Source organism: Papio anubis, chromosome 5 (assembly GCF_008728515.1).
Source record: "Papio anubis isolate 15944 chromosome 5, Panubis1.0, whole genome shotgun sequence".
NCBI lineage: Eukaryota > Metazoa > Chordata > Mammalia > Primates > Cercopithecidae > Papio > Papio anubis.
The window spans coordinates 4,394,999-4,421,856 of NC_044980.1; the positions used below are offsets into that span (position 1 = coordinate 4,394,999).

At 48.9% G+C, this 26,858-nt stretch overlaps 1 protein-coding gene across 1 annotated transcript in view; it reads left to right on the forward strand.

Moving 5' to 3' along the window:
- ADAMTS16 (ADAM metallopeptidase with thrombospondin type 1 motif 16) overlaps positions 1-26,321 on the forward strand; it is a 179,936-nt gene extending 153,615 nt beyond the window's left edge. Inside the window, exons 19-23 of the mRNA XM_031666079.1 lie at positions 8,732-8,933; positions 9,038-9,232; positions 11,333-11,557; positions 24,128-24,275; positions 25,016-26,321. Coding sequence (XP_031521939.1) covers positions 8,732-8,933; positions 9,038-9,232; positions 11,333-11,557; positions 24,128-24,275; positions 25,016-25,131 — 886 coding nt within the window. The 3' untranslated portion in view covers positions 25,132-26,321. The remainder of the gene's footprint in view (positions 1-8,731; positions 8,934-9,037; positions 9,233-11,332; positions 11,558-24,127; positions 24,276-25,015) is intronic.
- Positions 26,322-26,858: the final 537 nt, after the last annotated feature.

The window sequence follows — 26,858 nt, forward strand, 5'->3', positions numbered from 1 at the left end:
CCTCTATTCAGACCTTCAACAGATTGGATAAGGTCCACCGCCATTATGGGAGTCATCAACTTGACGCAAAGCCTACAGATTTGAATGTTTATCTCACCTAAATATGCTTTCACAGAAATGTCTAGAATAACACTCAGCTAAATAGCTGTCTACTGCAGTCTAGACAAGTTGACATATCAAATTAACCATCACAGACCTGGACACAGCCACCATGAATGTCACATACACAGGAGGGAGTAGCTTTGCTGGAAAATGGGGAAGCAGAGTCTGTGTGATTTGGTGGGGTCAGAAAAAGGCTGGAGGATGAAGCCAGGGGCATCCCACTTCTGGGATCATAGGAAGGGCAGGTGACAGGAAAGGAAGAGGGAGCAAAGATGGGGACCACTGGACCGAGATGTCTGTAATCAATGGTTTCTATGGCTGTGGAGCACAGCAGAGAGGATGCGGGTGTTGACACCAGACAGAAGAGAAGACGTCTTACTCTGATGAAAAAAGTAGATAGAGGGAAAAATTATTTTTAAAAAATGCACACACGTACCTGAAACATTTATGTTCACTTAAAAGACATAATGTGCATTCATTTGCTAATTCTTTTAATTATGAGCCGAACTGTTTTTTGAGTAGAGTCTGCCTGTGGAAGGATCTAAGTAGGTTATTTCATAGAACATGCTCATTGCATATAATTTCCAGTTTGAGTTTCTTTAAAGAAGGATGAAACTTGTCCCATTTATCTGAGTGGGAAGTCATTTTAAAATTTTTATGTTTCCTCAATATTTTACTTTTGTCTCAGCCACACCTAATTTGACAGCAATGCCATTTAATGACTGGTCTCAGCTGAGTCATTCCAAAGATTTTACTTCGTTTTCACAGAAACAGCTTTTCTTTTCTAATGCTCGTGTTTCATAGAGCTACACCAAATTTAATTATATTACATAATTCCAATAACAAGTTCAGCTGCCATAAACAGATTGGAGGACAGACTCAGCCCATTCCCTACGAGCCTTGGAGTGGCAGCAGAAGGATGCTGACATCCCTGGGCAAGGCTGGCACCTCACCCACTGGCGCTCAGCATGGTGTGGGCGGCCGCCAATGTGCTTTGCCAAGGGATGAAGAGGCGCAGTGAGTCTCATGTGTCAGTTCAGGATGACTAAAGAAGAGTTTCTAACGAGGCTGGAAGTAAACCAGTAGGCAAGGAGGAGCCCATCCAGGCAGCACATCTAGTGTCCAGAGATGAACGGAGCAACAGGTAGAGAGCCACTAGCACAGAAATAGATCCAGAGAATACTCTAGTGCTCTGCCCTCCAGAGAGTACAAAGCCGAGGCTTCTCGCACAGGAAGTTCTATACCCACTGGAAAACCACTTGTGTGCTTCCATGTCGGGGTAGCAGAAGAACGTTTGTACCCTGAACAGTTATCAGTACATCCATTACAACCTTCTATGTCCAAATACAATGGAAGTTTAAGATCTTGCCCTGAGGGTAGGACATCCTTGGCTAGGAATATCTCCACAGTTCTTAAGCTGAGTTGTTTAGGAGGCTTGAAAGAACGTTAATATTGGAGATCTTTACCTTTACTTTTCAGATATCTGTATTTCAATATTGGAAGAGTCAGTATATAAGGAAGCAGCTGTGGTCCATCCCCAGTCTGAAACCCCTTTGGTTCTGGGAGGGTCCCTCTTTGAGAAGGAACTCAAGCTTCCATGACTTTGCACTCACAGAGGCTAAGTCATGCGCTGTGGGCCAGCAGCCTGCTGCAGACACGCTCTCCAAAATCACGAGGGCTGTGCAGAACCAGAGAGCCTGCTCCTCAGAGGAGCTCAGATGGGCTTTGCTGAGATGCTAATGACAGGGAATGAAAGCATCTGTTTTCCTCCGGAAGAATCGATTGACCAGACTCCCCCGCCCTCCCCAGTTTTTTTATTGGCACATCCTAGTTAGTCCTCATAATGGTTGAAAAATAAAATTAGTACAACTTTAATACAAGAAATTGAGGCCACAAAGGGGAAGGGAGGATAGCTCAGAACTTTTGTGGTCAGTCTCGGGGATTTTCTGAAGAACTGGATGTTACATTTCCAAAATCATGTTTCCAAAGCTGCCAGTCATCCAGGCCCCCAGGGCTTTGCACAATTTCAGATTCCTGACCCCTAACCCCTAGAGAGCCAAGGCCATCTGATTTCCGGTTCATACAGAACAGGAGCGAGACCAGGAATGTGCAGGTGTTTGCGAGCCCACAGCAGCCGCACCTCTGTGCTACTGTTGGGCATGAGAACTTGGATGTTAAGCCTGGTAAAGAGGGAGTTACCTCTTACTCAGACAGGGCTCAACCTCAGATGAATTAGATCTAGATCGTTAGGTTGCCTACCCGTGTGTTACCACCCCAGGAGTTTTTAGTCCACAGCAAAGTTAAGTTATTTGTAGTAGAAACCGTTGGCTCAATGGGTGGGTGTTGAAGGGGCACAGAAGCAGCAAGGGAGAGGTGCCCTTCCAGCACAGAAACCTGAAGAGGGTGAAATACTCCTGTTCTTTTGAGCAGGGCAGGAATGATTCTGATTGTGACAGTAGTGCTGTTTTGAAGAGGGGACTGGCAGTACAATGTGCTTCTCCTTGCTTCTGGGAGCTCAGTCTCCACATACAGAAGACAAGGCTGGTAAATGTGATCAATGCTGGAGCCCTTCCCGGTGCATAGAGGGCAAAGATGGGGACCACTGGCTCTGGATGCCCTTTACCCACGAGACATAGAGGTCTGTAAGCAATGGCGTATATGGCTGTGGAGCACAGCAGAGAGGATGCAGGAGTCAACACCAGACAGAAGAGAAGACCTCTTACTCTGATGAAAAAAGTAGAGTGCCTTGCTCTTTCTTCCAGTCGTCCCTGGAAAGTGGGCAGAGGGGCAGCCTCCCAAGAACCAGAGCACTGTTGCCATTTAGAGTTGACTGGTTTCCCTTTTAAAAGGGAGTGCAAAAGCCCCCACGGTTCTGCAGAGGAACCCTCTGCTGAGGGGTTTTTGTTGAAAGAGGGAATTACTGAGGCTGTCTGTTTTGAAAAGCAAGGTCAGTTTCTTTGGTCTGTGTGTCTCATAATTCCATGTTTCCCCCATCACTGAAAGCTCTGTAGATCATACTGATTCCTTTGAAGATAAGATCTGATGACAGGATGGTGAGACAGGAAAACCTGGTAAAAATGGCATGCTGGCCTCAGAGTAGTAACTCCTCACACACCTTTGGCTCCTCACAGTCGCTGAAGTTGACGCCCACAGCGCCGCCTTTGCGGGGAGCTTTGATGTCCTCAGTTTGACTTTGTGTGCTTCAGCAAAGAAATCCTGCATTTAGAGGTGAAAACAATTCGTGTCTGTCTGGCTCATTGTAAATCTCTCCTTCGGTTTCACAAGTCAGGCAAAGTGGTTTGACTTTGAGGCTGAAGAAAATGAAGTGATTGTCAAGTTGCAAGCTTCCAAATGCTCACAGCGAGCCCTGAGGTGCTGGGCCCTGATCCTTACCAACCAGTCATCAGAAATGGACTCTCCGTTCCCATGTGAAAAACCAGACCAGACCCTGGCATTAACTCCTAGATGGACACCTCCCAGGAGACAGTCTGAGGGTACTGCCCTGCCAGGCAGTGTCAGGAGCATCTCTGAAAACCAACTGCGGCTGGGAGGGATGGGCTGGAATGTTGCTGTCATTTCTGATGTCCTGACTGCTGGGTTTTTGGAGGATGTGATTTCTGATGTACTGACTGGTGGACTTTAGGAGGATTTGGAGACTGCAGTGCATTGCTCCAGAAGGCATCATGTGTGGGCACGGTGCAATCTGTCTAATAACTCGTTCTACCTGTTGTGCTCATTTGTGTACTTGGTCATGGAGATCATTGTTTATTTCAGAGCTGGACTTCTACCTTTGAACTTGCTTGAAGTGTAGCTGGCACCAGGTGATACTGATGAAGCATCCTTTGTCCTAGGCCCATAGTAAATCCCCAAGCCAGCCGAGGAGGACGACAAGCTAAAAAGACCCTTGGCCACCTGTCAGACAGGCTTAGGACATCAGTGTCTCCCAAGTTCTGCTGATCTTGGGTTCTGTGCTTTCAGCTTACAGCTGGCCTGCACTCTTAGTTAATTTGTTAACTAATGTTTACCCTGTGGAAGAGGCAGATTTTTCCAGTTGTCATCTGTTTATTGTTGAATGTGCATTGTTATCTTTAAAACATTCAATTTACTTACATTAGATCTTAAATTATACACGTGAAGATGCTGCTATTTTATATGAAGACAAGGTTGTTGTGTCTTCAAAAACCAAGCAATATTGATCCTGTCAGACCATGTTGGCAGCTGTCTTGACCCCTGGGTCATTGAGTCTGCAGTGTATGAGTATCTGGGTATAGCCAGTGACATGAACGGTTTCATTTAGAACAGCCTACTGGGAAGTTGTGAAACACACACCAGCATGCGGAAGTCAGGAGTCCCCACGTGTTAACTCCGATGCTGAAGAGGCACGGCGTAATGAATGCTGTGTTCTAATGTTGCATCTCACGGCATCCAGCACCCACCCCTCTGGACTAAATCCAGCTGGCAACTGGAGCCCTGACACTCATCAATGCCTCGTGTAGGCTTGTGCCGTGACAAGGATTCTGCCCCACTGTTGTTCTCTGTCTTTATTGTGTTATGAGAGATTCCTGTGTAGGATTCCTAGAGTTATTCTTGAAAATAGAACCACAGAGTGCTGGATGGTGAAATTTCAAAAAGAATCAGCAGACAAAAGACCCTGAAACTAAATTCTGAAAGTGAGGCTCAGGGAGACGTGCTGATGTGAAAGCCGCAGGCAGAACACGGCTGCCCTGGTGGGGCTTGGCCCTAGGCAGCAGCTGGGGTCCAGCCCAGGGCTGGCCTCTGCGTCTGAGCTGTCGTTAGGACACATAATCTGCTGGTGTGGTGCGTCATGACAAGGGACTTTACTAAACCCTTTTTGGAAACTGGTATTTTCAAAGAAAGCATTACATGCAAAAGCCAAAATGTCATTTAAATTTTTTTTAATGGTGAAGAGGGAGTCATTTTGTTGAGAAATGACTAAAGACTATTTGGCATTAGGGATATTGCATATTGATTAGATGGTATCAGGAAATCCTGGGTAGACTGTTAAGTGAAGGCTATAAACCCCATCACTTTTCTGGGCAGTGTTGAGAGCCACAAAGGCACACCCTGGAAGGGAGCCTTGGGCAATGGAGGTCCTGAGGGTCAGTGGGAACTGCGTCTCCAGAGTCCTGCCTTGGAAACTGACTGATTTGGGTAATACCAGCCACTTTACATTCTTCCAGTTGGTGGACTTAGGAAAACCAAAACAAAGCGAGAACCCTTGTGGCCACTGGTGAGCTACTGAACACAGCTTGTTACCGTTCGTGGAACCCTCAGACATTAGCACAGAAGCTTGCGTGGATTTTGACTCATTCGTGAGCTGAAATGAAGACATTCCCCTAAAGCTCGGTTTTTTAAACAAAACAGACATTCGGTGTTTCCAGACGTGGTATGAAGGAGCTTTGTTCAGGAGGACTGTTTTAATGATGTGCAGCTAAGAGAGAAGGCAGAGAATGGATCCACCCAGTTGGAACGTCTTAAGGTGGTGGAGACAGAAGACTTAACGAGGCGGTGTGAAAAGCTCTTGAACAGCCAACACAGTGTAGAACACCCATTGTAATTTATAAGGCTGCATGATTGAGAGAGCAAATGTAAGAAATGGGAGGAAACTTAAAAACAACAGGAAAGCACACAGAAGCGGCCACAGAGTAACCGAGAGGCTTTACCGGCAGAATTATCACAGCCAGGAAGCCAATAATCAGTCTTTCATAATGAGGATATGTAATTTAGGTGGCTTAACATGGAATTAAAGAAAAAACACTAATCTTGTTGACACTGAAAAATTGAAGCATTATCACAATCCATGTAGGGCAACTCCTACAACCCTGACATGTTTACTTTTTATGTGGACACAATTTACATTTTAGTCTTTTTATAATTTTCTTAAAACTACAATTGTATCTTTTCCGTAAAAACACTTGGTGCAAAATAATTCAAAGCTTCTACAAACCAAAGAATGTAAAACTATCATGGTGCTCGATCGGAAAGCCGTAAGTCATGTGGTGTGTTCGGGTGCTGTTTCCCATCAATTTCCCGCTCCTTCGAGGTTCTGCCACCTAATTTATCCTCGGGATTTTCAGAAGAGTCCAAACCTTGGCTCTAAAATTACTTGAGTCACAGACTCCCTGGAGAACTTGAGGAGAGGCCCTCATCACTTTGCTCAGAAATCACGTCCAGCCAGGCATGCATAGAACTGGGGCAGTTTCAGGATATTCCTGGATCTCCTGGAGCTTGAGGTCCAAACCTTTTTGTCTGTATTTTCTTACTTAGATATCTGCATACCTCGATCCAGATTGTGTAATTAGAGAAACACTGAAATGTGTTTATAAAGGCTTTGAAGTATAAGAAAAACGCTTGTTTTGGACAATGAATTTTTATTTTTATTTATTTATTGTATTCTATTCTATTTTTTGAGACAGAGTCCCGCTCTGTCACCCAGGCTGGAGTGCAGTGGTACAATCACAGCTCACCACTGCCTTGACCTCCTGGGCTCAAGTGATCCTCCTGAGTAGCTGGGACTTCAGTTGTATATCTCCTCACCCAGCTAATTTTTGTAATTTTTGTGTGGGAGACAGGGTTTTGCCATGTTGCCCAGTCTGATCTCAAGCTTCTAGGCTTAAAAGTCCTCCTCCTAGGATTATTCCTCCTGCCTCAGCCTGGAATTACAGTGCTGGGATTACAGGCATGAGCCACCACACCCAGCCTAGCCAATGAATTTTTTGAATGCTGAATAAAACTTGCATATACCGCCTGCTCTTGACCATGTTAAAAATATGTTTACACACAGACAGCACCGGAAGCAGGAGTGAGGAAATCGTCGCAGTGATGTTCGTAGGAGGAATCATGGTGGATTTCCCTTCTCCTTTCTGTCTCTCTCTGTGTAACTTGGGTCCACAAATGCCATCCTCGAGAATACTTCTCCCAGGTGCCGTGGCTGCTGCCAGAGGCACCTCCGGAGTTCCTGGCCAAGCTCCCTGGGCTTCTGCTTTGACACCTAAACCTGAGGGTGACTGTGGGATTCAGTGTGGGAGCACAGGATGGAGGGTCAAAGGAGAAGCCTGGGCATCTTCACAAGTCCTTGGGTTTACTCTGAGATTCAGGAGCAAGTCACTGTTGCCCTAACTCTACTCAGCAATGCTGTAGAGTGGAAGACAGGATGCCCCTGCCCTGAGTCCTCAGCACAGACACAGCTGCAGGCAGAGCCTTGCAGGCAATCCCTAGGCGGGACCCTTGGTGCCCTGCACTGATGTGCTGCAAGGAGGTGGTGAGGAAGCCAGCTCCCCTCCCATCCCCTTGTGACTGGCCCACAGGGGGTTGCACAGGGAAATTAACATGAATGGAAATCGTCAAGTCCTCAGAAGTGACTCCAGGAGGGAGCTCAAGCCCTCCGTCCCAGTGAGTCCCTGTTATGGGGCCATGTTTCCCCCTTCCTCTTGACAACCTCTCCAAGGTGCACACCAAGTCCTCCTGCAGATGGGCTTGTGCAAAACCAGCTGAGGCTTGGTAGACACACTCAGGCACAGTGTCTCGATCAAAGGTGGCCCCACTGGACAAAGCCTGGCTCCAACTCCACTCCGCACCCCATCACCTGACAACGTGCATGTTGACGGGGTATGCTTTTATCACCAGGAAAGAAAAACACATTTACAAGCATCCACAGCTGCTAACAAATTGAAAGAAAGATACTCTGACATCTTGAGCCTCCTGCTGGAAGAATGCGTGATCACTTACGAAATAATCATATGAGAAAGTTGAACCAGAATCTCAAGAAGCCTCTAGAACAAACTACTAAAGAATTAAAAATAGAGGACAGAAGAACACAAAAACCAACATCACAGAGATGTAATTCCAAGAATCCTGTAATGAGCAAAAAATCAACTTCCACACTGTGGAAGACTCAGTAAGGGAAAGAGCCTCTGTCTTTAACGAATACATCGAACATAAAAATAAACAAAATTTAAGGGAAAGCCTAAAGCCTGCAAGAGAAGATGTGAATCTGTTGACAATCTGGACTTTATTTGGATTCCTCAAACAAACATATCAAATTAGGATATTGATGACACAGCTGGGAATTGGAACACTAACTCTTCAGGGATGTTAAAGAATCATTAATGCTCTAGATGTTATGATGATATTATGGTTATGTTTTTTAAAAATCCTTATTTTTTAGAGATTCATATGAGATATTTTCAAGTCTGGAATCACCTTCAAAATGCAGTAGGGGTTGGGGACATACACTGAAATTGGGAGAGTTGAGTGGACAGGAACCCATAGATGTTTTGTATTTTATATGTTTGAAATTTTGCATTTTTTAAAAAAGAAGAGAACAGACACACTGTGCCGAATAGGGTTCTCTCCAAGTCCACTGGAACCCAAAAGCCAGAGGAAGGGAAAGAATGGCATAGCATGAATCAGGATCAGGAAGGTGAGAAACAGCAGGGGCAGGAAGACTCTGGTAGGAGAGCTCACTCCGGAACAGTGGAACTGAAAATAACTGCACACACGTGACCGTGGCTGGGAAATCTTGCCACCACCTCCACATCAGGTGTGGGGCCGCTTCTGTCAGAGTGATGGAGCCATCCCTCACCGAGGTCTCTTTGTCCCTGCCCAGCTGGTCCGTGGGGAACTGGAGTGCCTGCAGTCGGACGTGCGGCGGGGGTGCCCAGAGCCGCCCCGTGCAGTGCACACGGCGCGTGCACTATGACTCGGAGCCAGTCCCGGCCAGCCTGTGCCCACAGCCTGCTCCCTCCAGCAGGCAGGCCTGCAACTCTCAGAGCTGCCCACCGGCATGGAGCACCGGGCCCTGGGCAGAGGTAACCTGGGCGGGGTTGGCATGGGTGGTGGCAGGGCCCCCCTGCATGATCTGCTGTGTTGCACATGGCCCTTGCTGGGTGCTGATCCTGACTCTTCTGTGCAGTGCTCACACACCTGTGGGAAGGGGTGGAGGAAGCGGGCAGTGGCCTGTAAGAGCACCAACCCCTCAGCCAGAGCGCAGCTGCTGCCCGACACTGTCTGCACCTCAGAGCCCAAGCCCAGGATGCATGAAGCCTGTCTACTTCAGCGCTGCCACAAGCCCAAGAAGCTGCAGTGGCTGGTGTCTGCCTGGTCCCAGGTAGGTGCACCCTGGTCTCAGGGGAGCAAGGTTGACCAGATTTCCCCACCAGGACTGCCTCTTCTCTCCTGGTTTTCCTCTTCCCGCTCCTCTCTCTCTTCTCCCTTTTTATCTCTTCTTGACTTCCTTGCACTGCCAAGTTTCTGTTCTGCCAGCTTCGGACCACCCTCTCAGCTTCCATCAACTTCATGGGGTTGCTTAATTTCCTTTGGCTTCTGAATCATGTCCTGGGGGCATCTCACACAGTGGCATCCATGTCCTTATCACTGGTCCGGCGTGGAGCAGAGGACGAGAGGGTTGAGGGGGTGTGAGTGTGAGAATAGGGGATCATGTAACTCCTGGGCAGGTGTAGCCACATGCCAGGAAATGCGTGGCTCCTGGAGAGCAGGAAGAACATGGGTTGCTTGGAAAGAAACAGTACCCATCTCCTGAGACAAGTTTCGGGGGGCAGCTGTTCTGTTTGTGAAAGGAAACTCTCCTGTTAGTTTTATTGAAATCGGTCACCTGGTGCTGCAGGAGGCTGGGAAGCCCTTTCTTCTGCACCATTCAGGAGCTGTCCTGGACCCCTTCATCATGGGAATAACACTGGAATCATTAGTTTGGAATACTGATGGTTTCATGACTAGCTTCGGACCAAATGCTTCCAAAAGCGCTTCGGAAATCTTACACCCCACAGCGTGGTAACAGCACCACCAGCCAAGCATGAACCTGTCTGAATGGGGTATTGAGAGATTACCGTAACCCAGAGCTGTGCCTTTGTATTGCCACAGCAGTTGTGGAAAGAAAGCTCTTCCCTGATCCCACGCTCCTCAGGGAGGGACCCAGGTCTCATCAGGCACTGTGTTTCCCCCACCCTCCAATGATGCCTTCTTTGTTCAGATTGGTAGGAAGTGCCAAGCAAGGCATTGAATCCTGTTGAGACACTGTTTCAGTTTGTCACTAAAAAATAAGAGCACCCTTGCTTGCTTGAGTGAGCTTGCCATTGGTAACAATGTACCTCAGGTCCTCTTTCACCTGGAGGGTAGGAATGAGTGTCCCATAGAACTGAATGCACTGTCATTGGAAAACACACATCCCTGGGTGCATATCCCTAGAGGCAGAGTCTACAGAAAGTAAGTGACATGGCTACATAATCTGTGGGCTGTGTCCAGGTAGAAAGTCTTTGCCCTGAAATTTAATACATGCACACACACACATCCCACACCACACACACACACACGCATGCCAGAGTTTCTCTCTTAGACCTGGATCAGCGAGCAACCAAGAGGAGTGTTCCAACTCCTCTCCATCTTCCATCAGGATGCACAAAAAGCACACCTGTAAGCCTAAAGATGTGAATGCGAGGTCAGGACCTGGGCAGGTGTTGCCACCTGGGCTTCTCTGCTGGGGAACCTGAGGGCATTTCAGCCAGAGGTCCATTGGAGCTGCACAACATCGTCCACTCTACCCCAGCAGGAGACAGCAATGCCGGGGGCCGGGACCTCTGCTCCAGAGACCCTCCATGCCCAGTCTGTGGTGGGACAGTGTACCTTGCTCCTGTGTGTTCTCCCGGCAAGCGGGGGCTGCAGCCTCCTGCCTGGGCTGCTGGTTTGCACAGCGCACCTCTGCATAAGCCAGGGTGTCTGCAACTGGAGCAGCTCAAGCTTAGAGCCTGCCTTAGCGGGGAGCTAAGAGCTTTGCTCTCCGTGCACCCTTCCTTTCCTCACAAGCAGCACTCGGATTCCTAGGGAAGATTGTGAGCCCTGAGTTTCTTCTACCTGCCCCTGCTTTGGGAACCAACATCACTGCAGTTGGGTGGGTCAATCCATAGAGCCGTGGTAGTTACCACATGTACTTATGTATTAAGTTTCAGTATGTTCCAATAGCAATGACAGCCCAACATTTTAATTTTCCAGTGAAATGGGATGATGCCCTCAAGGTCCTCTTATTTTTAATGATGGATTCTATAATGTCTCTTAAAAATGCTAAGGTCCAACAATTTTCACTGAATGTTCACACTTATACAAATGTTCAAGCAGATATCTTTGATATTTTAACCCACAGATTTTGCAAAAAAAAGAGATTTTTTTTCACTGACATCTTTTGTTCTCCTATTTTTAGTGCTCTGTGACATGTGAAAGAGGAACACAGAAAAGATTCTTAAAATGTGCTGAAAAGTATGTTTCCGGAAAGTATCGAGAGCTGGCCTCGAAGAAGTGCTCGCATTTGCCGAAGCCCAGCCTGGAGCTGGAACGTGCCTGTGCCCCACTTCCGTGCCCCAAGCACCCCCCGTTTGCTGCTGCAGGACCCTCGAGGGGCAGCTGGTTTGCCTCACCGTGGTCTCAGGTAGGGGAGGCGCTCGGGTCCTGGAGAGCGGGCGAGCACCGTGGTCTCAGGTAGGGGAGGCGCTCGGGTCCTGGAGAGCGGGCGAGCACAGCTCGGGCCTGGGGTTGGCCCGTGGCTCCCGGGGATGCTTCTGCGACGGTGTTTTCCCAAAGCTGGCCAAGCCACTGCGTGAGGCTTTCCGGGTGGCCTGGTTCCTGCGCGTGGGTGTGGCTTTCTGAGGACGGTCTCCAAGTGTTGCTGAATCTTCTGGGCACATGTGTTTTCCTCTAAATGTCACCCAATTAAGTATAAGGAAATGCAGTGCTCTGGGTAAAATCTGGGCTGAATTCCCCAGAGACAAGCGTGAACAGGAAAGGAATGTGGGTCCTGGAATAAATAGGTGGTTGTAAGTTTACGGTTCTTTTCAGCCCACCCTCAGCCCTCGCTGTTTCCTGCTCGGGTCCCTGGCAGCCTCACACCCACAATGGAGCGGGGGTTCCTTCCTCGGGATCTTTGTTTCTGTGTTCATCCTCGTCGGAGTCTGTGCCTGCGCCTCGCTCCACCCCCTTGATGCTGCTGGCGGTTCTGCTTTCGGGTCGTGGTAGGCCCAGACCTCTAAGGAGTTCCGAAGGCTGATACTCGGTTCTTTGCAGCTCACCGCAACCGTGTGCACTGGCTCGTGGCTGCCCAGCAGAGTGGCACTTTATCTGGCCTTCTTTTCCCATCTCTTGGCTGGGAGAGTGAGCCTCTTTCCAATTTACACGGAGGTTCTCTGCCTGCTGCAGAGGCCCTGGCTCTGGTTCTCTCGTTTTGGAGGATGGAGGTGGAGGGAAGCAGGCGGAAGGGAACAGGAGTGACTGTGTGTGGCAGCAGCCCCCTACATGCGCTCTCTCACTGTCTTGCCCGTCTCCATGAGGGTCCCTAACTGGGCCCTCAGGGAATGAGGGATTCCCACAGTGGAATGAAGAGGAATAAGCACAGGGACAACAGCTAGCCCCCACCGAGAGCCCCGTGTGCTGGCGCTGCTCTGAGCCAATTCCTTTCTCTCTCCTATTAGCCCTCTAAGGGAGTGACATTATCATCCCTGTTTCACAGATGAGGCAACTGAGGCACAGAGTCAGCCCCCACAGTGCTGGTGAGAGGCACAAGCTCACCGGCTCAATAGGGGCCACACGCATCGTCTGGCTTCGGAGAATAGTCACTGTGTCGGGGTCCTTGGGTCCTAGCGATGGTGCTGCCCGGGGCCCTCTGCCCTGTATCCCCACTTCTGGGAGGCAGACAGAGGTTGCCTTTCCTGGATGAGGGCAGCAGAACAAAGACCTGACCCGATGGGAGCCTGTTGTCATGGGGACTGAATGCTGGTTGCTAAAAAGCAAGTAAAAATGACCTCATGCGTGTGCTTCTGCTTCCCGTCTTATCAAAACACCTCCGCCCCCCGCCAGGGTTGCGTGACCATAACAGGTGGCATTTGCCCCAACACACCCAAGGTGAAGTCCTATGTTGATCGTGCCACCAAGGCGCCCATCACCAAGAGTTTTCCTGCAGACTCCAGCTGGGCCTCCGTGGTTTCCAGCATCCGATTCCAGAGGCCACTGGGCTGTGGCCTGTGCTCTATTACTCAGAAAAACTTTCACAGGTCCTTGTCTCTCTCCAAAGACATTTCCCAAATGATCAGCGTGGTGCCTCGTGCCACAGGAATAACCCTATCCGCAGTGAATGTCCAGCCTTCCCTCTCTGCCCACCTCTTGCCACTGTCCACAGAGAAGTCCCTGATTGGACTCTCCCACGAGTCCTCTTCCTGGTTTGCCCACTCATCCTCCTCTCCAGGCCACCCTGTCCTGGGTCCCTGCACTGTGCCAGGTGTTGCTGTGAGCTCTCAGCATAACAAGCTCATCCCACGGAGGAGGGAACGTCCTCCCAGGGAGCACCTCACACCCTCAACCTCCCCCAGGGCCTGCGCTGAAAGGAAGTATGGACAGAAAACAGCTGCCTGGACATGCTTCCCATCCCATAGTGGGCCACCAACTTAGTAAGGCCAGCATAGATCAAGGCTGCTCAAAAGCACATAGGATCCCTCTAATCCCGGCACTTTGGGAGGTCGAGGCAGGTGGATCACTTGAGGTCAGGAGTTCGAGACCAGCCTGCCCAACGTGGTGAAACCCCATCTCTACTAAAAAATACAAAAATTAGTTGGGTGTGGTGGTGCATGCCTTTAATCCCAGCTATTCAGGAGACTGAAGCAGGAGAATTGCTTGAACCCAGGAGGCAGAGGTTGCAGTGAGCCTGGATGATGCCACTGCACCCCAGTCTGTGTGACAGAAAGAGACTCCATCTCAAAAAAACAAACAAACAAACAAAAAAAGCACATAGGATCACATGAAAACCATCAAAAATGATGTTTATCCAGATTGCTTTGTTATGCTACATGTTTTACATGTATATTCTATATATTTACATGTGTGCATATTCACACACATACATGCATAAACCACATATACAGTCATCCCTCTCTATCTATGGAAATTGGATACCAAAATCTGAGGATGCACAAGTTCCTGAAAGAAGATAGCACAGCATTTTCATGCAGCCTACACATATCCTCCAGGTGCCTTAAGCCATCTCTGGATTGTTAATAATGCCTAATACAATGCTACACATCGCTTCATTCTCATGGAGTCAATGTAGTAAGTGGTGCACTTTTTGAAATTTTGTGAAAAATTTTTTTCAAATATTTTTGATCTGCAGTTGGTTGATTTGGTTGGTTGATTTCAGGGATGTGCAACCTACAGATAAGGAGGGCTTACTGTCTTTGATATACCATATATATGGCAGCCATGCACCTAACCCATACTGAGTATTCTGAATTTGCTGAATGGTGAATTTTAAAGGAAAGGCAAATTCAGTGAGCGAGTCCCGGCAGCTACTAAGATTCTGTCTTTAGAGAAGTTTCCTCCTGCAGCGCAGACCATCAAAGCACACCCTTGTCTTGGGTTTTTCTTTCATTGTCCGTGGATACTGTGCATCTGTTGAGAGACCTGTCTGTGACGGTGTCATCTTTAAAAGCCAAAGGTAACCCTCATTGGCCAACCATGTGCTTCCTGGCTGCTGACCCATGATGCAAGTGGAAACAGACACACCCAAGCACATGGCTGGTTTGGGGTGGGCTGGAGAGTGCATGTGTGGGTGCATGTGATCAGAAGAGGGAGAGGCGCTGCCAGAAGCAAATGGAATGTGGCCAGACAAGCTCATAAAGAGTCGTGCACAGTTCACATCCCGGTCAGGTGGCCAGATCACCTAGTAACCAATTTGACTGGGTTTTTAAGGATTGAGGAATTCCTGAGATGGACCTGCCAATGGGGCAAAACCCACCATAGGCCACTCCGCAGGCAGAGGAGTGCAGAAATCAGTGCAGGTGCCTGTTGGGCAGCCAGAGTCAAAGTGTGAACAAGGGAGGCTGAGCTCAGCAACCAAGCATCCCCCGAATGCTTGGTCAGTTGGAATCACTGGTCCCTGACAGTGACCAGCTCTCCCCAAGCCTGTGTCTCTCCTCTCGTGTCCACCATCCTCCAGCTTGTAGGACCCCACCCACACTGCACAGCCCATCTCTCATCCTTCCTAGCCCCCAATTCCCTTTTCTGTGGCCACTTCCAGCCCGCCACTGGTCATCTCTCCTCTGGAGAGGGACCCCACACTGTGTCTCATTGGCAGCGTCCTGAGCTGAGTAATGTCTCCAAAACTCAAGTCCACCCAGGACCTCCGAATGTAAACTTATTGGAAATAGATGCAGATGTAATTACCTGGGCTGACATCATCCTGGATTAGAGTGGGTACTAAACCTAAGGACTGGCTGTCCTCGTGAGAAGACCACAGGAAGACACAGAGACTCCTCACGTGGGGAGCAAGTGGTGGGTGGCACTGGCTGCGTGATGGGTGACAGAGGCAGGCGTCGGAGTGGTGCCCATATGACAAAGAACACCGAGAGCTGCCAGCACCACCAGATTCTGGACCAGGCATGACGGGCTCTCCCTCAACCTCTAGGAGGAACCATCTCTGCTGCTCAGACCTTGATTTTGGATTTCTGGCATCCTAAACTGTGGAAGAATAAATTTCTGTTGATTCAAGCCCCTAGTCTGTAGCAATGATTACAGCAGCCCCAGGGAACTCACGTGGGTGTTGTTCATGTCCTTGTCTCTTTGTGTCTGTTCCTGACCCCAGAGCGGGTCAGCTGCCTGCAGGCAAGCGTCTTCTTTCGCTTTATGTGCTGCAGAGCCCTAGCCCAGAGCCACGAGGACCAGGGGTGTGTGAGTAGCAGGGGCTGGGTCTCACTGAATGCCCATGGCTTCTGCTGGCACTTGGACTTCTCCTGTGTCAACCAAGAGACACAGAATCAAGACCTCAGGGCCCTGTGCCTCGCAGCCCCTGTGGCCAGGACATCGAGAAGGGATGGACTTGCTGGCTCTTCCACTCTCGGCCTTCCTGACTCCCCTTGAACTGGAGTAGCCCCAGCTCTGCAGCCCTTTGCCTTCACTCACACCCAACACCGCCTGAGACCTAAAATCAGCACTGGCCAACTTAAACCCAGCCCTGAACGGTAAGCTGCAATGAACCAGGCGAGTATGACATAGCAAAAATCCAAAGCAATTTAATCCACCCTGGAATCTTTCTTCAGTATTAGCTAAAATTTTACAAACATAAAAACCAGTTCAAAATCTCCTCCAAATGACACCACGCTTCACCCTGCTTGCTGGAGTTCTGGGTGTACATGTGTGAGACGGCATTGCTGTTTATCAGTCTGCTTCTCGGGTTTTTTTGTTTTTTTGTTTTTTTGTTTTTTGAGATGGAGCCTTGCTGTGTCACCAGGCTGGAGTGCAGTGGGGTGATCTTGGCTCACTGCAATTTCCGCCTCCCCAGTTCAAGGGATTCTCCTGCCTCAGCCTCCCGAGTAGCTGGGACTACAGCTGTGAGCCACTACGCCCGGCTAATTTTTGTATTTTTTAGTGGAGTTGGGGTTTCACCATGTTGGTCAGGCTGGTCTAGAACTCCTGACCTCAGGTGATTCATCCACCTCGGCCTCCCAAGGTGCTGGGATTACAGGCATGAGCCACTGTACCCAGCCCCCTTCCTTTCATTTTCTTCTGAGGCTGCTGTCTTTTGTGCCAGGTGAAACAGCAAGTGAGCTAGGCAGCTGAGTCGAGGCATTTCTCAGGCAGACACTTTGCCTTCTCTGTCTGTCTGTGAGAAATGTGGGTCAGGGACAAAGAGGAAACTGAGGACCCTGAAACTGAACCCTGTCCTCTGGCTGCCAAGCCCGTGTTCACCACCCCCCTGCTTACTGCAGAGACTTCAGCAAATTTAGAAAGTAGAAAACAAGGTTTATCATTATTTAACGTATGCCCTAAAATACATCTAAAACCTAAACTGCATCTTTAATAGCTGTTGCCATTCTGAGATACTCAATCTGTTTGTCTAAGTCGTTTTTACCATAAGCTGGCTGAAGTCTTTATCCACCATGATTCATCTGCTGCGTTCTGAGGTTGTAACTTTTCCTGGGGGTGGTAATGGCTGAAAGGGCTATGTTTACCATAGCACTTGCGTCTAAGTCTCTGCCTTCACACTGTGGGAAATTGTCAGACGGTAATGAATGGCCCGGGTCTGGCTGAACTTTGCCACCAGACAGGCTTATTCTTGTGACAGTCTAAAGATCGCCGTTCCTATTATTTGGTCTGCAGGATTTCTATTGATTTAAATGTTTTGCTTATCTTCACATTTCATGGTGCAGGGCAGCCCGGGACTGATTTAAATCACTGCAGTCATTTGGGCTTAGTGTCAGGTTGTTCCCACGCTAATTTGGTCTGGGAATGGCTTGCGTGCAATCACCTGTTGGACACTGACCCCACATGTAGAGACAGGGTGTGCCCTCGGTGCTGGGCAGTGTGGGGCAGCCCCGGCTCATTCTAGGAGCTGCCCACAATTTGGTCAATTTGTGACCAGGACAGAGCACACACTGATTTGGAAACTCATGGGCACTGAGGGGCAGCAGCCATGTCAGATAATGAATTTGATTTTCCACCGTGGCAGTTAAGCCTGCATAAGACTGCATCTTGCACCAAGCGCACACAGGAGCATACATGTGCCTGCGTGTGTACACAAACACACACAGAGTGCATGGACATCTCAACCGATGAGGCTGCGTGAGCACTGCGCAGTCCATCCCAGGGTTATCCCCTGAAACCTGATCTAGTCTCCCACCTCTGATAATTCTACAGTAAATCTGCTTTCATCATCTTCCAAAATTATGTGGTGCCCAGAAAAACATGAACCGGCCTGCTGCTGGATAGAGAAGGTCACCACACACACCTCCTGAGTTTGAGGGAGTTTGTATTTGGAACCCGTGGGGTTTGTGCAAAAATTCACGACCTCGGTTATGTGGACAGCAGAGGTTTCTGTGAATAAGGCCATTGAGGTCTCTGCCATCCCATCCTGAAATGAGCATGGACATTTCATCCTGGGATAGTGGGAAAGTTATAGGGCAGAAGCTCTAAACCGGGAGAGAGAGCACACCCAGGCCCTCAGAAGGAAGGGGAATAAAAAGGGGGACTTAGAGCAGGCCTCTCAAGAGAGATTTCACAGTAAGAAAATAAATGTGTGAAGCCTATGGCCTCCAGGAGTTAGCATGTGTTTGTTTGTTTTCTGTTCCCTTTGTTTGAGACATGAGCTCTGCCCTGCCGAAGCCCCAAGGTTGTCATGCTTCCTCTGAGCATGCTGGAGAGAGGCCACCAGAGCTTCAGTCATGAGGGAGACTGGCAGCCTCAAGTCCCACTAGCTCCTTTCCATAAAGAGCAGTGATGTAACAAGGAGGAGTTGCTCCAATTAAAAAAAAAAAAAAAAAAGACTGGGCGTGGTGGCTCACACCTATAATCCCAGCACTTTGGGAGGCCGAGGCGGGCGGATCACCAGGTCAGGAGATCGAGACCATCCTGGCTAACACGGTGAAACCCCGTCTGCACTAAAAATACCAAAAATTAGCCGGGCGTGCTGGCAGGTGCCTGTAGTCCCAGCTACTCCAGAGGCTGAGGCAGGAGAATGGTGTGAATCTAGGAGGCGGAGTTTGCAGTGAGCCGAGATCGTACCACTGCACTCCAGCCTGGGCAACAGAGTGAGACTCCATCTCAAAAAAAAAAGCAACAACAGAAAAACAAAACAAAACTAAAAGCAAATGTTCTTATACAAAATGCATCTCTTTTATTTTATTAATGACTAAGAGTAATGATTGACTTCCTATTCTTCAATAGTGTTCGTGTAGTTGTGTGGTTCATCTCTGGTACATGAGCTGCTGAACTCTCTAAAAGCATGAAGCCTGCCACTGAAACAGGAGCATACAGAAGATTAGGAGGGAGAGGTTTTCTAGTACTTCAGTGCTCAGGAAACTTGGTGCTTAGTCCATGCCTTGGATTAGACTTGCTGGAAGGGGGCTGGGGCTAATGCTATCTGCAGAGCCTCTCTTAGAGCGTGAAAGTCAGCAAGGTGGTCTTTCAGGTGAAGAAGAAGCTGCCATCATTCTTGAGGAAGTCCTTGAGTCCTAAGATGACCAAAAGGCCCTGCTTGCAGGACCTCGGGGAGAACTATCCCCTGGACACTGCGTTGATGCTTTTCCACACCCAATTTCCCAAATCCAACAGTCTTGGCAAGAGCCCCTGGGCTCACCTGGGACTGGCGTCAGGCCCCGGGTAGACAGCTGGGCAGTGCTGCGTACCCCCATGAGGGACGCAGACCAAGAGGCTTACTAAGGCACTGGATGATTGGGTGGCTGTGGGATGACCAGCCCGATGATGGCCATGGGAGCCTGCAATGCTTCTGCATCACGCTCTGCTCCACGCTCCCATGGGGGATGAATCAACCCCAGTCATTCAGATAGGACGCCTGCCAAGGCTTACCCTTCTCTGCCTCTGGGGAGTTTTCAAAGCTGGAGGAGAGGCAAGCCTTAAAGACAGGTCCTCACAGACGCTGCAAAACTGCTGTGTGTACAGAAGAGGGGTCTATGACAGGAGAGAGCTCCGTAGAACTGGGGGTCACGAGGTCCTCTGCAGGCTGTGACAGGGTGGAGCAGGGTGGGGAACCATCTGTCCAGAATGATGGAAAGGAGTCTCAGTCTCTCTAATGTTTGCAGTCAGGCCACACGCTGGCTGTATGCACCACTTTTGTTAGATTAAGATGTGGTTGAAGTCAGTTCTGAAAATAAGAAAAGGCAGAAGAGCGTTTTCCAGTGTAATTCTGAAAACCTAGGGCGGTGGCTCTCCTAGCGTGGCCCCCACCTGCAGTGCAGCAGCAAAGTCACTGTTAGAAGTGCAGGCTCTTGGGCTCCACCCAGACTGACTCAAGCTTGAGCCCTTTGGGGGTGGGGTCCTGTGGTCTGTTTTAATAAGTCCTCTGGGTGATTCATATGCACATTCAAATTGGAGAGCTGCTAGTCAGGGGGTGAAGCCACCATCATGGGGGTTTGGACAGCTGGCTCTGACAGTGGATAGGTAGGAGGTACAGGTGCAGGTCACCATCACAGCACAGCCCGGTGTCCCCTCTCACTGCATCATCGGTAGGATGCTCAGGTTGGATCCCATGAAGTCGGAGGAAGAAGCACTAAGCACTGACTTCCAGATCCAAATCCCAGGCCCCCCTTCCACTGAGTAGTATGTTTCCTTAAGGTGCTGTGTCATATGACTTACCCACCACACCTGTCGGACTGCAGCCTCCTGGACACTCTCAGACCTGCCTGCCCCCTCTGTCGTCACCCAGGAGTCTGTGTGATTATCAAGGCTCCAGGTGATTTTTAGGATCCGTCTGTTTGGAAGTCACAGATCCAAGGGAACGTCTGGAAGGCGAATTCTAAACGGCTGTGCTGAGTTTTAAGCCATCGTATCTGTGAGACTGAGGAATAACTTGGATTTTTTTCTTCCTGGAATGAAAAGTGAATATACATTTTCAGGTTTCTTCTTTTTCATCTCCAAGCATATAACCATATTTATCCATTCAAAATATTTCCAAAATGTGCAGCTGAACATCTTTCTGTCATCTTACATAAAGAAATGAAAATTTTGAGAAACGTGGAAGCTTTTTTCCCATGAATTTTTTTCACGGGGAATTATAAAACTCTCAGGATGAGGGCTTCTCACACCTCCTGTGCGTAGGAATCATCTGGGAATGGTGCGGATTCTGATGCTGTACGTCTTGGAAGCAGGGATGCTGAGAGTCAACCCTGATAACAAGCTTCCCCCCAGGCCCCTGTGGCTGGGCCAAGAACCTCACCGTAAGTAGCAAGGATTTGCAACTGTCCTAAGGCTCGGGGCCAAGTTGATTGTGTTCATCACTTGTATCAAGTGCCTAGAACAGTGCCTGGTACTGGGGAGGTGGGCAATTTTATTAACCCGTTCTCACGCTGCTAATAAAGACGTACCTGAGATGCTCAATTTGTAAAGGAAAGAGGTTTGATTGACTCACAGTTCTGCAGGACTGGAGAGGCCTCAGAAAACTTACAATCATGGTGGAATGGGAAGCAAACATGTCCTTCTTCACATGACGGCAGCAAGGAGAAGTGCTGAGGAAAGGGGGAAAAGCCCCTTACAAAACCATCAGATCTTGTGAGAATTCACTCACTCGCTATCACTAGACTACCATGGGGGTAATTGCCCCCGTGATTCAGTTACTGCCCTCCTGGTCATATGGGGATTATGGGATTATGACACTTAGGGATTACAGGAACTATAGTTCAAGATGTGATTTGGGTGGGGACACAGCCAAACCATATCAGTGATTAAAATCTGCTGAATAAGTGAATCAGTGACAAAAATGAATCAAACCACATATTAATTATTTTGGAACCATTTTAATGATACAAAAAACCCCCAAAAACAATGGTGAGATCTCTTGATTTCTAATTGAGGCATATCTTAAGCAAGAATGGAATTCTGCCTGAGTTGCTTGTCGTAAAATAAATCTAACCCAAGAAACAAAAGATGTTGTAGACACTGATGGAGGCGGATGTGACCAATGAGTTCCTGGGACCTGCTTTCTCAGCAGAGTGACCACAGCCCCAAGGTTCTCGGTGCGCTGCGTGAGCTCAGAGGGTGTCTGGAATGCAGACAGCGGAGAAAAAAGGCAGAAATGTGGTTTTGCAGAATGTTCAGAAAGATGTAATATGTGATGGGCAGCATCTGGCTCTATCCTTGTGACCCTGATAATTCTGAAATCAAACATGAATCTCCCCCACATTATTTTTTCCAGTTTCTATATTCATATATTGTTGACAACTTTTGCCAAAATTGGGTTTGAAGCAAAGGGAGTAAGCCTCCCAGATATGTTCCAGACACATGCTGAGGGGCTCAACCATTCTTCAACCAAAGAGGAAAAAAAACCAGACAGACAGTTTCAGCTTCTGACTTTCAGGGCCATTCGTGTCTCCAGCTTTTCTCCTCTCAATGGGCAGATAAAGATGTTTGACTGCTCCATCACTGAATCCCGTCCCCAGCGATTTAAGTCACTTTGCAAAGCTCTGATTGCAGGAGGTCCCAGAAAGGTTCAGTCCCTGGTTGTTCACTGGCAGGCTGGTTTGGGCTGTGGAGAACTAGCCCCAGGCCTGATGCCTTCACTTGCTGGAATGGTCTTTGACATACTCTCTTGTAGGTTTGGGGCGCAAAGAGAGTCATGCGTGTCCCCAGTTTTTCACAGTATGATCCTTGCATTTTAAAGCAACAGTTTTGTTGTTTTGTTTGCCCACCATGCGCCAGGACTTCCAAAATGTTATCTGACCCAGTCTTCTTGCAGGCGCTCCTTTAATTGCTTACATTTTCAACATATTCCAACCCTAGCCTTGTCTGAGCACAATTTACATGATTTAGTCTAGACAGTGGGTAGTTTTATTTTTCAAATGACTCAATCACAGATTCCAGTGTCTCTGTCTCTTTAGTTGCCTATCCCCTGATTTCTTTGCAGTGGTTGATCTCAGATGGGTCCCACTTGTGTTCTGTGGTGTGTGCATTAGGCCGGTTCATGAAAGATAATCTCACCGAGCCCACTCCCTTCCTTCCCTCTCTCTCCCTGTGCTGTTGATACTCCAAGTATTGGGGAGGCTTCAATAGGATTCCAACACCTTAGCAAAATGAGCCCCAGCAGCTGCCAGTGCCTACCCTCATGCATGGTGGGCCTGGGAATGTGGGTGATGGTGCCACTGTAAAGATTGACTTGTCAAGCTTCTCCCCATCGGACCACCAGAAAGGATGGCTTGGCAAGGGCATTCCCTGAAGGGCGCTACTTCTTTCATGCTAGGCTCAGAGAACAAGCCTGCTATCCCCAGATATGCACAAGTTTCCTTGTGGCCATGCAACCATCATTGACACACTCAAAAAATACTCTAGACTTCCAGGCACTTCTCCTTCTATCCATACCTGAGATTAATTTTGGCCAGCCACTCCCAGTTGTAGAGAGAGAGATCACCTTGAATGGTCTGGGTGGAGGGGGTGGTGCTTTCAAGTGGAGAGGCAAGAGGAAATGAGGGGTTACCCCAACCAGCAGTGACAAGGGCTGGCCCTGAGGACAAGAGTTAGGGAAGAACCCAGTCCAGGTAAGTAAGTACCTTTGCTCCGGGTCCCAGATGGTAACATCAGCAACTGTGTTCTCTGAAATACCGTAAATAGAAACCAAGATGTTAAGTCTTTTCATGTTTTTAAATCAGAAGGATAACTTGTACGTAACTTTATTGGCAGAGGGATCTAAGTTTGTCCTTCCTTGCTGCCTGTAATTTGAAGAGATAATAATAATCCATGAATATCAGCTTTTTTAATCGGTATACTTATTTATTTATTTATTTATTGAGTTAGAGTTTTGCTCTTATTGCCCAGGCTGAAGTGCTGTGGCATGATCTCAGCTCACTGCAACCTCCGCCTCCCAGGTTCAGGCAATTTTCATGCCTCAGCCTCCCAAGAAGTTGGGATTACAGGTGCCCACCATCACACCCAGCTAATTTTTTTGTATTTTTAATAGAGACGGGGTTTCACTATGTTGCCCAGGATGATCTCAAACTCCTGACCTCAAGGTGATCCATCTGCCTCAGCCTCCCAAAGTGCTGGGATTACAGGCATGAGCCACCGCACCCGTCAGTATACTTACTTTTTAAAAAAGTGAACTCAGCCCCGACAAAGCCCAAGCCCGGGAACCCTCTGTTGAGACCGTATCATCCAACTCTAGCAGTTCAAATCCCAGCCTGCGCAAGTCCTGTCACTGGCCAAGGCTGTCTTCTGTCTGAACAACAGGAAGGGTTCCAGGAGCTATGTCAGCTGGTTGGTTTAGAATGCTTTGCTTGAGGCCTGGCTGAGGGCATGCCTGGTGCTTGCTTCTGGAAAAGATGAGCAGGGATGGGGCTTGCTCACGCACATCCTGGCCAACCATAACTCCACCTGCCTCTACGAGGCTCTCTTCCCCATTGAAGTCACTCTTCCCTCACTGGCCTGCAGCAGCGGGCCTCTTAGAAACGTGGGCACACCGAGGTTAACCAGGTGCCTGAGAGCCTGGGGCCATGGTGACATGTGTGTGTTGCTCTCACAGTGCACAGCCAGCTGTGGGGGTGGCGTTCAGACGAGGTCCGTGCAGTGCCTGGTGGGGGGCCGGCCGGCCTCAGGCTGCCTCCTGCACCAGAAGCCTTCGGCCTCCCTGGCCTGCAACACTCACTTCTGCCCCATTGCAGAGAAGAAAGGTGAGTGCCTGGGGCCCCTCAGCATGGCCTGGGCATGGGGCTGGAATGTCAGGTTTCTGGAGCAGTTCCTTGGAGGGCCTGGAGTTAGGGTCTTACGTCTGACCTACCTTTTCTGTCTTTGCATCTTCTCCAGTTCTACAATGAAATGGTCCATAGAGCTGACCCTGCTGCCTCTCATGACACCCCAGGACAACATAGATGGTCATGACATAAGCATGACTTCTTTCCTATATCAGTGTTGTTCACTGTATTTAAAGAATCAATCTTAACTAAAGCAGCTTCTCTCCCTAGGTTAAACAAAAGCCTCCCTTATTAACTGGGTGCCCTCTAAATGCCATCCCTGTGCACACAGAAATTCCTCCAGCATTGCAGAGACAGATGGCCAGGCGCCCATTAAGGCTATTCTGAGAGATAATGTGGCTCGAGGAAGGCAAGTGGTTTGGCTCAACCAGAGGATTGGAGAATTGAAATTCAGTCAACAGAGACTCCAATGGGTAGATGCATGGTTGAGTGAGTGGGTTCAGCACAAGAAGAAAATTTCAGTTTTGTAGGAAGCTTCCAAGAAGGGTCTTGTGAAAATAATGTGTTCCACAGGACCCGCATCAGACCTGGGGGCTGCCTTTGTGCAGCAGCCGCGGAGTGTGACAAATGCGCTTTCATTTGCCAAACAGAGCTATTAGCTGGCAACATCAGCCACTGCGCTCGGGATCACTGAGTAATGCAGCTCTGCTCATTTTCAGATGCCTTCTGCAAAGACTACTTCCGCTGGTGCTACCTGGTACCCCCGCACGGGATGTGCAGCCACAAGTTCTACGGCAAGCAGTGCTGCAAGACCTGCTCCAAGTCCAACCTGTGAGTCAGGACAGCTTTCCACGGCAGAGAAAGTGGCTGTGTGGCAGAGAAATTTCCCACAAATGAGCTGTGCAATCTATGTCGGAATACATCCAAGGAAGATCAAAGGCAAAAGAAGAAAACCGTGTTAGGCTCTTTGACCAGGAGTGTATGTATGCACGTTTCACCGTGAGCCTGCGTGCAGACCTGTGTCCCCGCGCACAAGCCTCTCCTGTTAGGCTGAAATGTGGCACCCTGGCAGGCACAGCTGTGGCTCGTGAGGCAGAAGGCAGGCTCCACAACGGGAGAGGCAGCTCTCACCCCTGCCTGTACTGCAGCTAAATCAAGTCTAAAAGACAGGCGGGGCTGAACTTGCTTAATGTCTGGTGCCTTATAAAAAGAAGGAAAGGCCATGAAATAAGGAAAACATACAAAATATCTGCCCCCAAGTTCACCAGCCTCCCCTCCCACTGGGGAGGCCCCTCAAGCCATCAGGAGTGACCAACTTCCTGAGTGGAGGTCAGGGGAGCTCCAGGAGGCTGCCCAGGCTCCTCCTCCTCCTCCCCAGCTGCTGAGCATCTCTTACTAGGAACCTGGAGCCACCGCCGGAGCCAGCGTCATCTCTAGGGCCAGGGGACTGCATTCTGGTTTGGGACTTTGCCTATGGAAATGGGAAAAATGAAATTCCTGCTAAGGTGCTTCCATCTCTTTCAGATTCATGCCTTGAAGGAGAGATTTTTATATTTTATGTTTTATCTTTCTCAGTTATTTGCAAGCGAGCGTCCTTTTAAAACCCCATTTCTTCATGCTTTTCTTTGTAAATGAAAGATCGGAAGTATAGGTTACATCAAAACCCTACCATCCTGAGAAGGGTTATGGTTCTGCTGTAGCAGACGTCAGCCACACAGCCGATGTGACAATAACCTTAGAGTCCTGTGTTTTGTTGTTCTTGTGTGTTGTGAGATTTTAATCTGTTTTTTTTCTTTTTTTTTTTTTTTTGGTGAGTCTGGCCATTTCTACAATGCCAGGTGGGAAGCCAGGCCGCGGGTGTTTGGGTGGGAATCTGCCCGGCGTCTCCGGCACGCCCCGCCACCATCCTCAGTGCCGCTGCTGTTCTCCTGTCCGGCGCTGTGGCTCCATTCGGAAGGGGCACGTGGATATTTATATTTGCTGAAGCTTTATAATAAAGTTTATATTGTACAGTGTGCTTCTGAACTACCTCATGATTCGTCACAAGGTTAGTTTCTGAAATCAAAGGATGGAACAAACATACTGGGAGACGGGTCTCAAAGCGGAGGAAATGGGGCTCTAGACTGTAGGAGAAAACTCGAAATGGCCTAGAAGAAAGTGCCCCTGAGTAAAGGGGAGGCTGTAGGGGAGATGGTGGCGGCTGGTGATGGTGGCTTCCTGCTGCATTTAATTAAAAGGAGGTGGGACCTCCCCGTGCCACCTCAACTCCTATTAGCCAGGCTTCTTCAGAGAAGCAGAACGAGTAGGACATCAAGAGGGTTGGTGGGGCGGGGGATGCAGGGGAAATTATTTTCAGAAATTGGCTCTCAGGATTGTAGAGGCTGGCAGTTTGGGAATTTGGAGGACAGGCCGGCGGGCTGGAGATATTGTAAAAGTTGATGTTGCAGCCTCTAGTTTGAATTCCACAGGACATCTGCCTGGCGCCCCAAGCAGAGTGTCTTTTCTTTCTTTTTCTTCTCTTTTTTCCAACTTTTATTTTAAGTTCGAAATTGTGCAGGATAT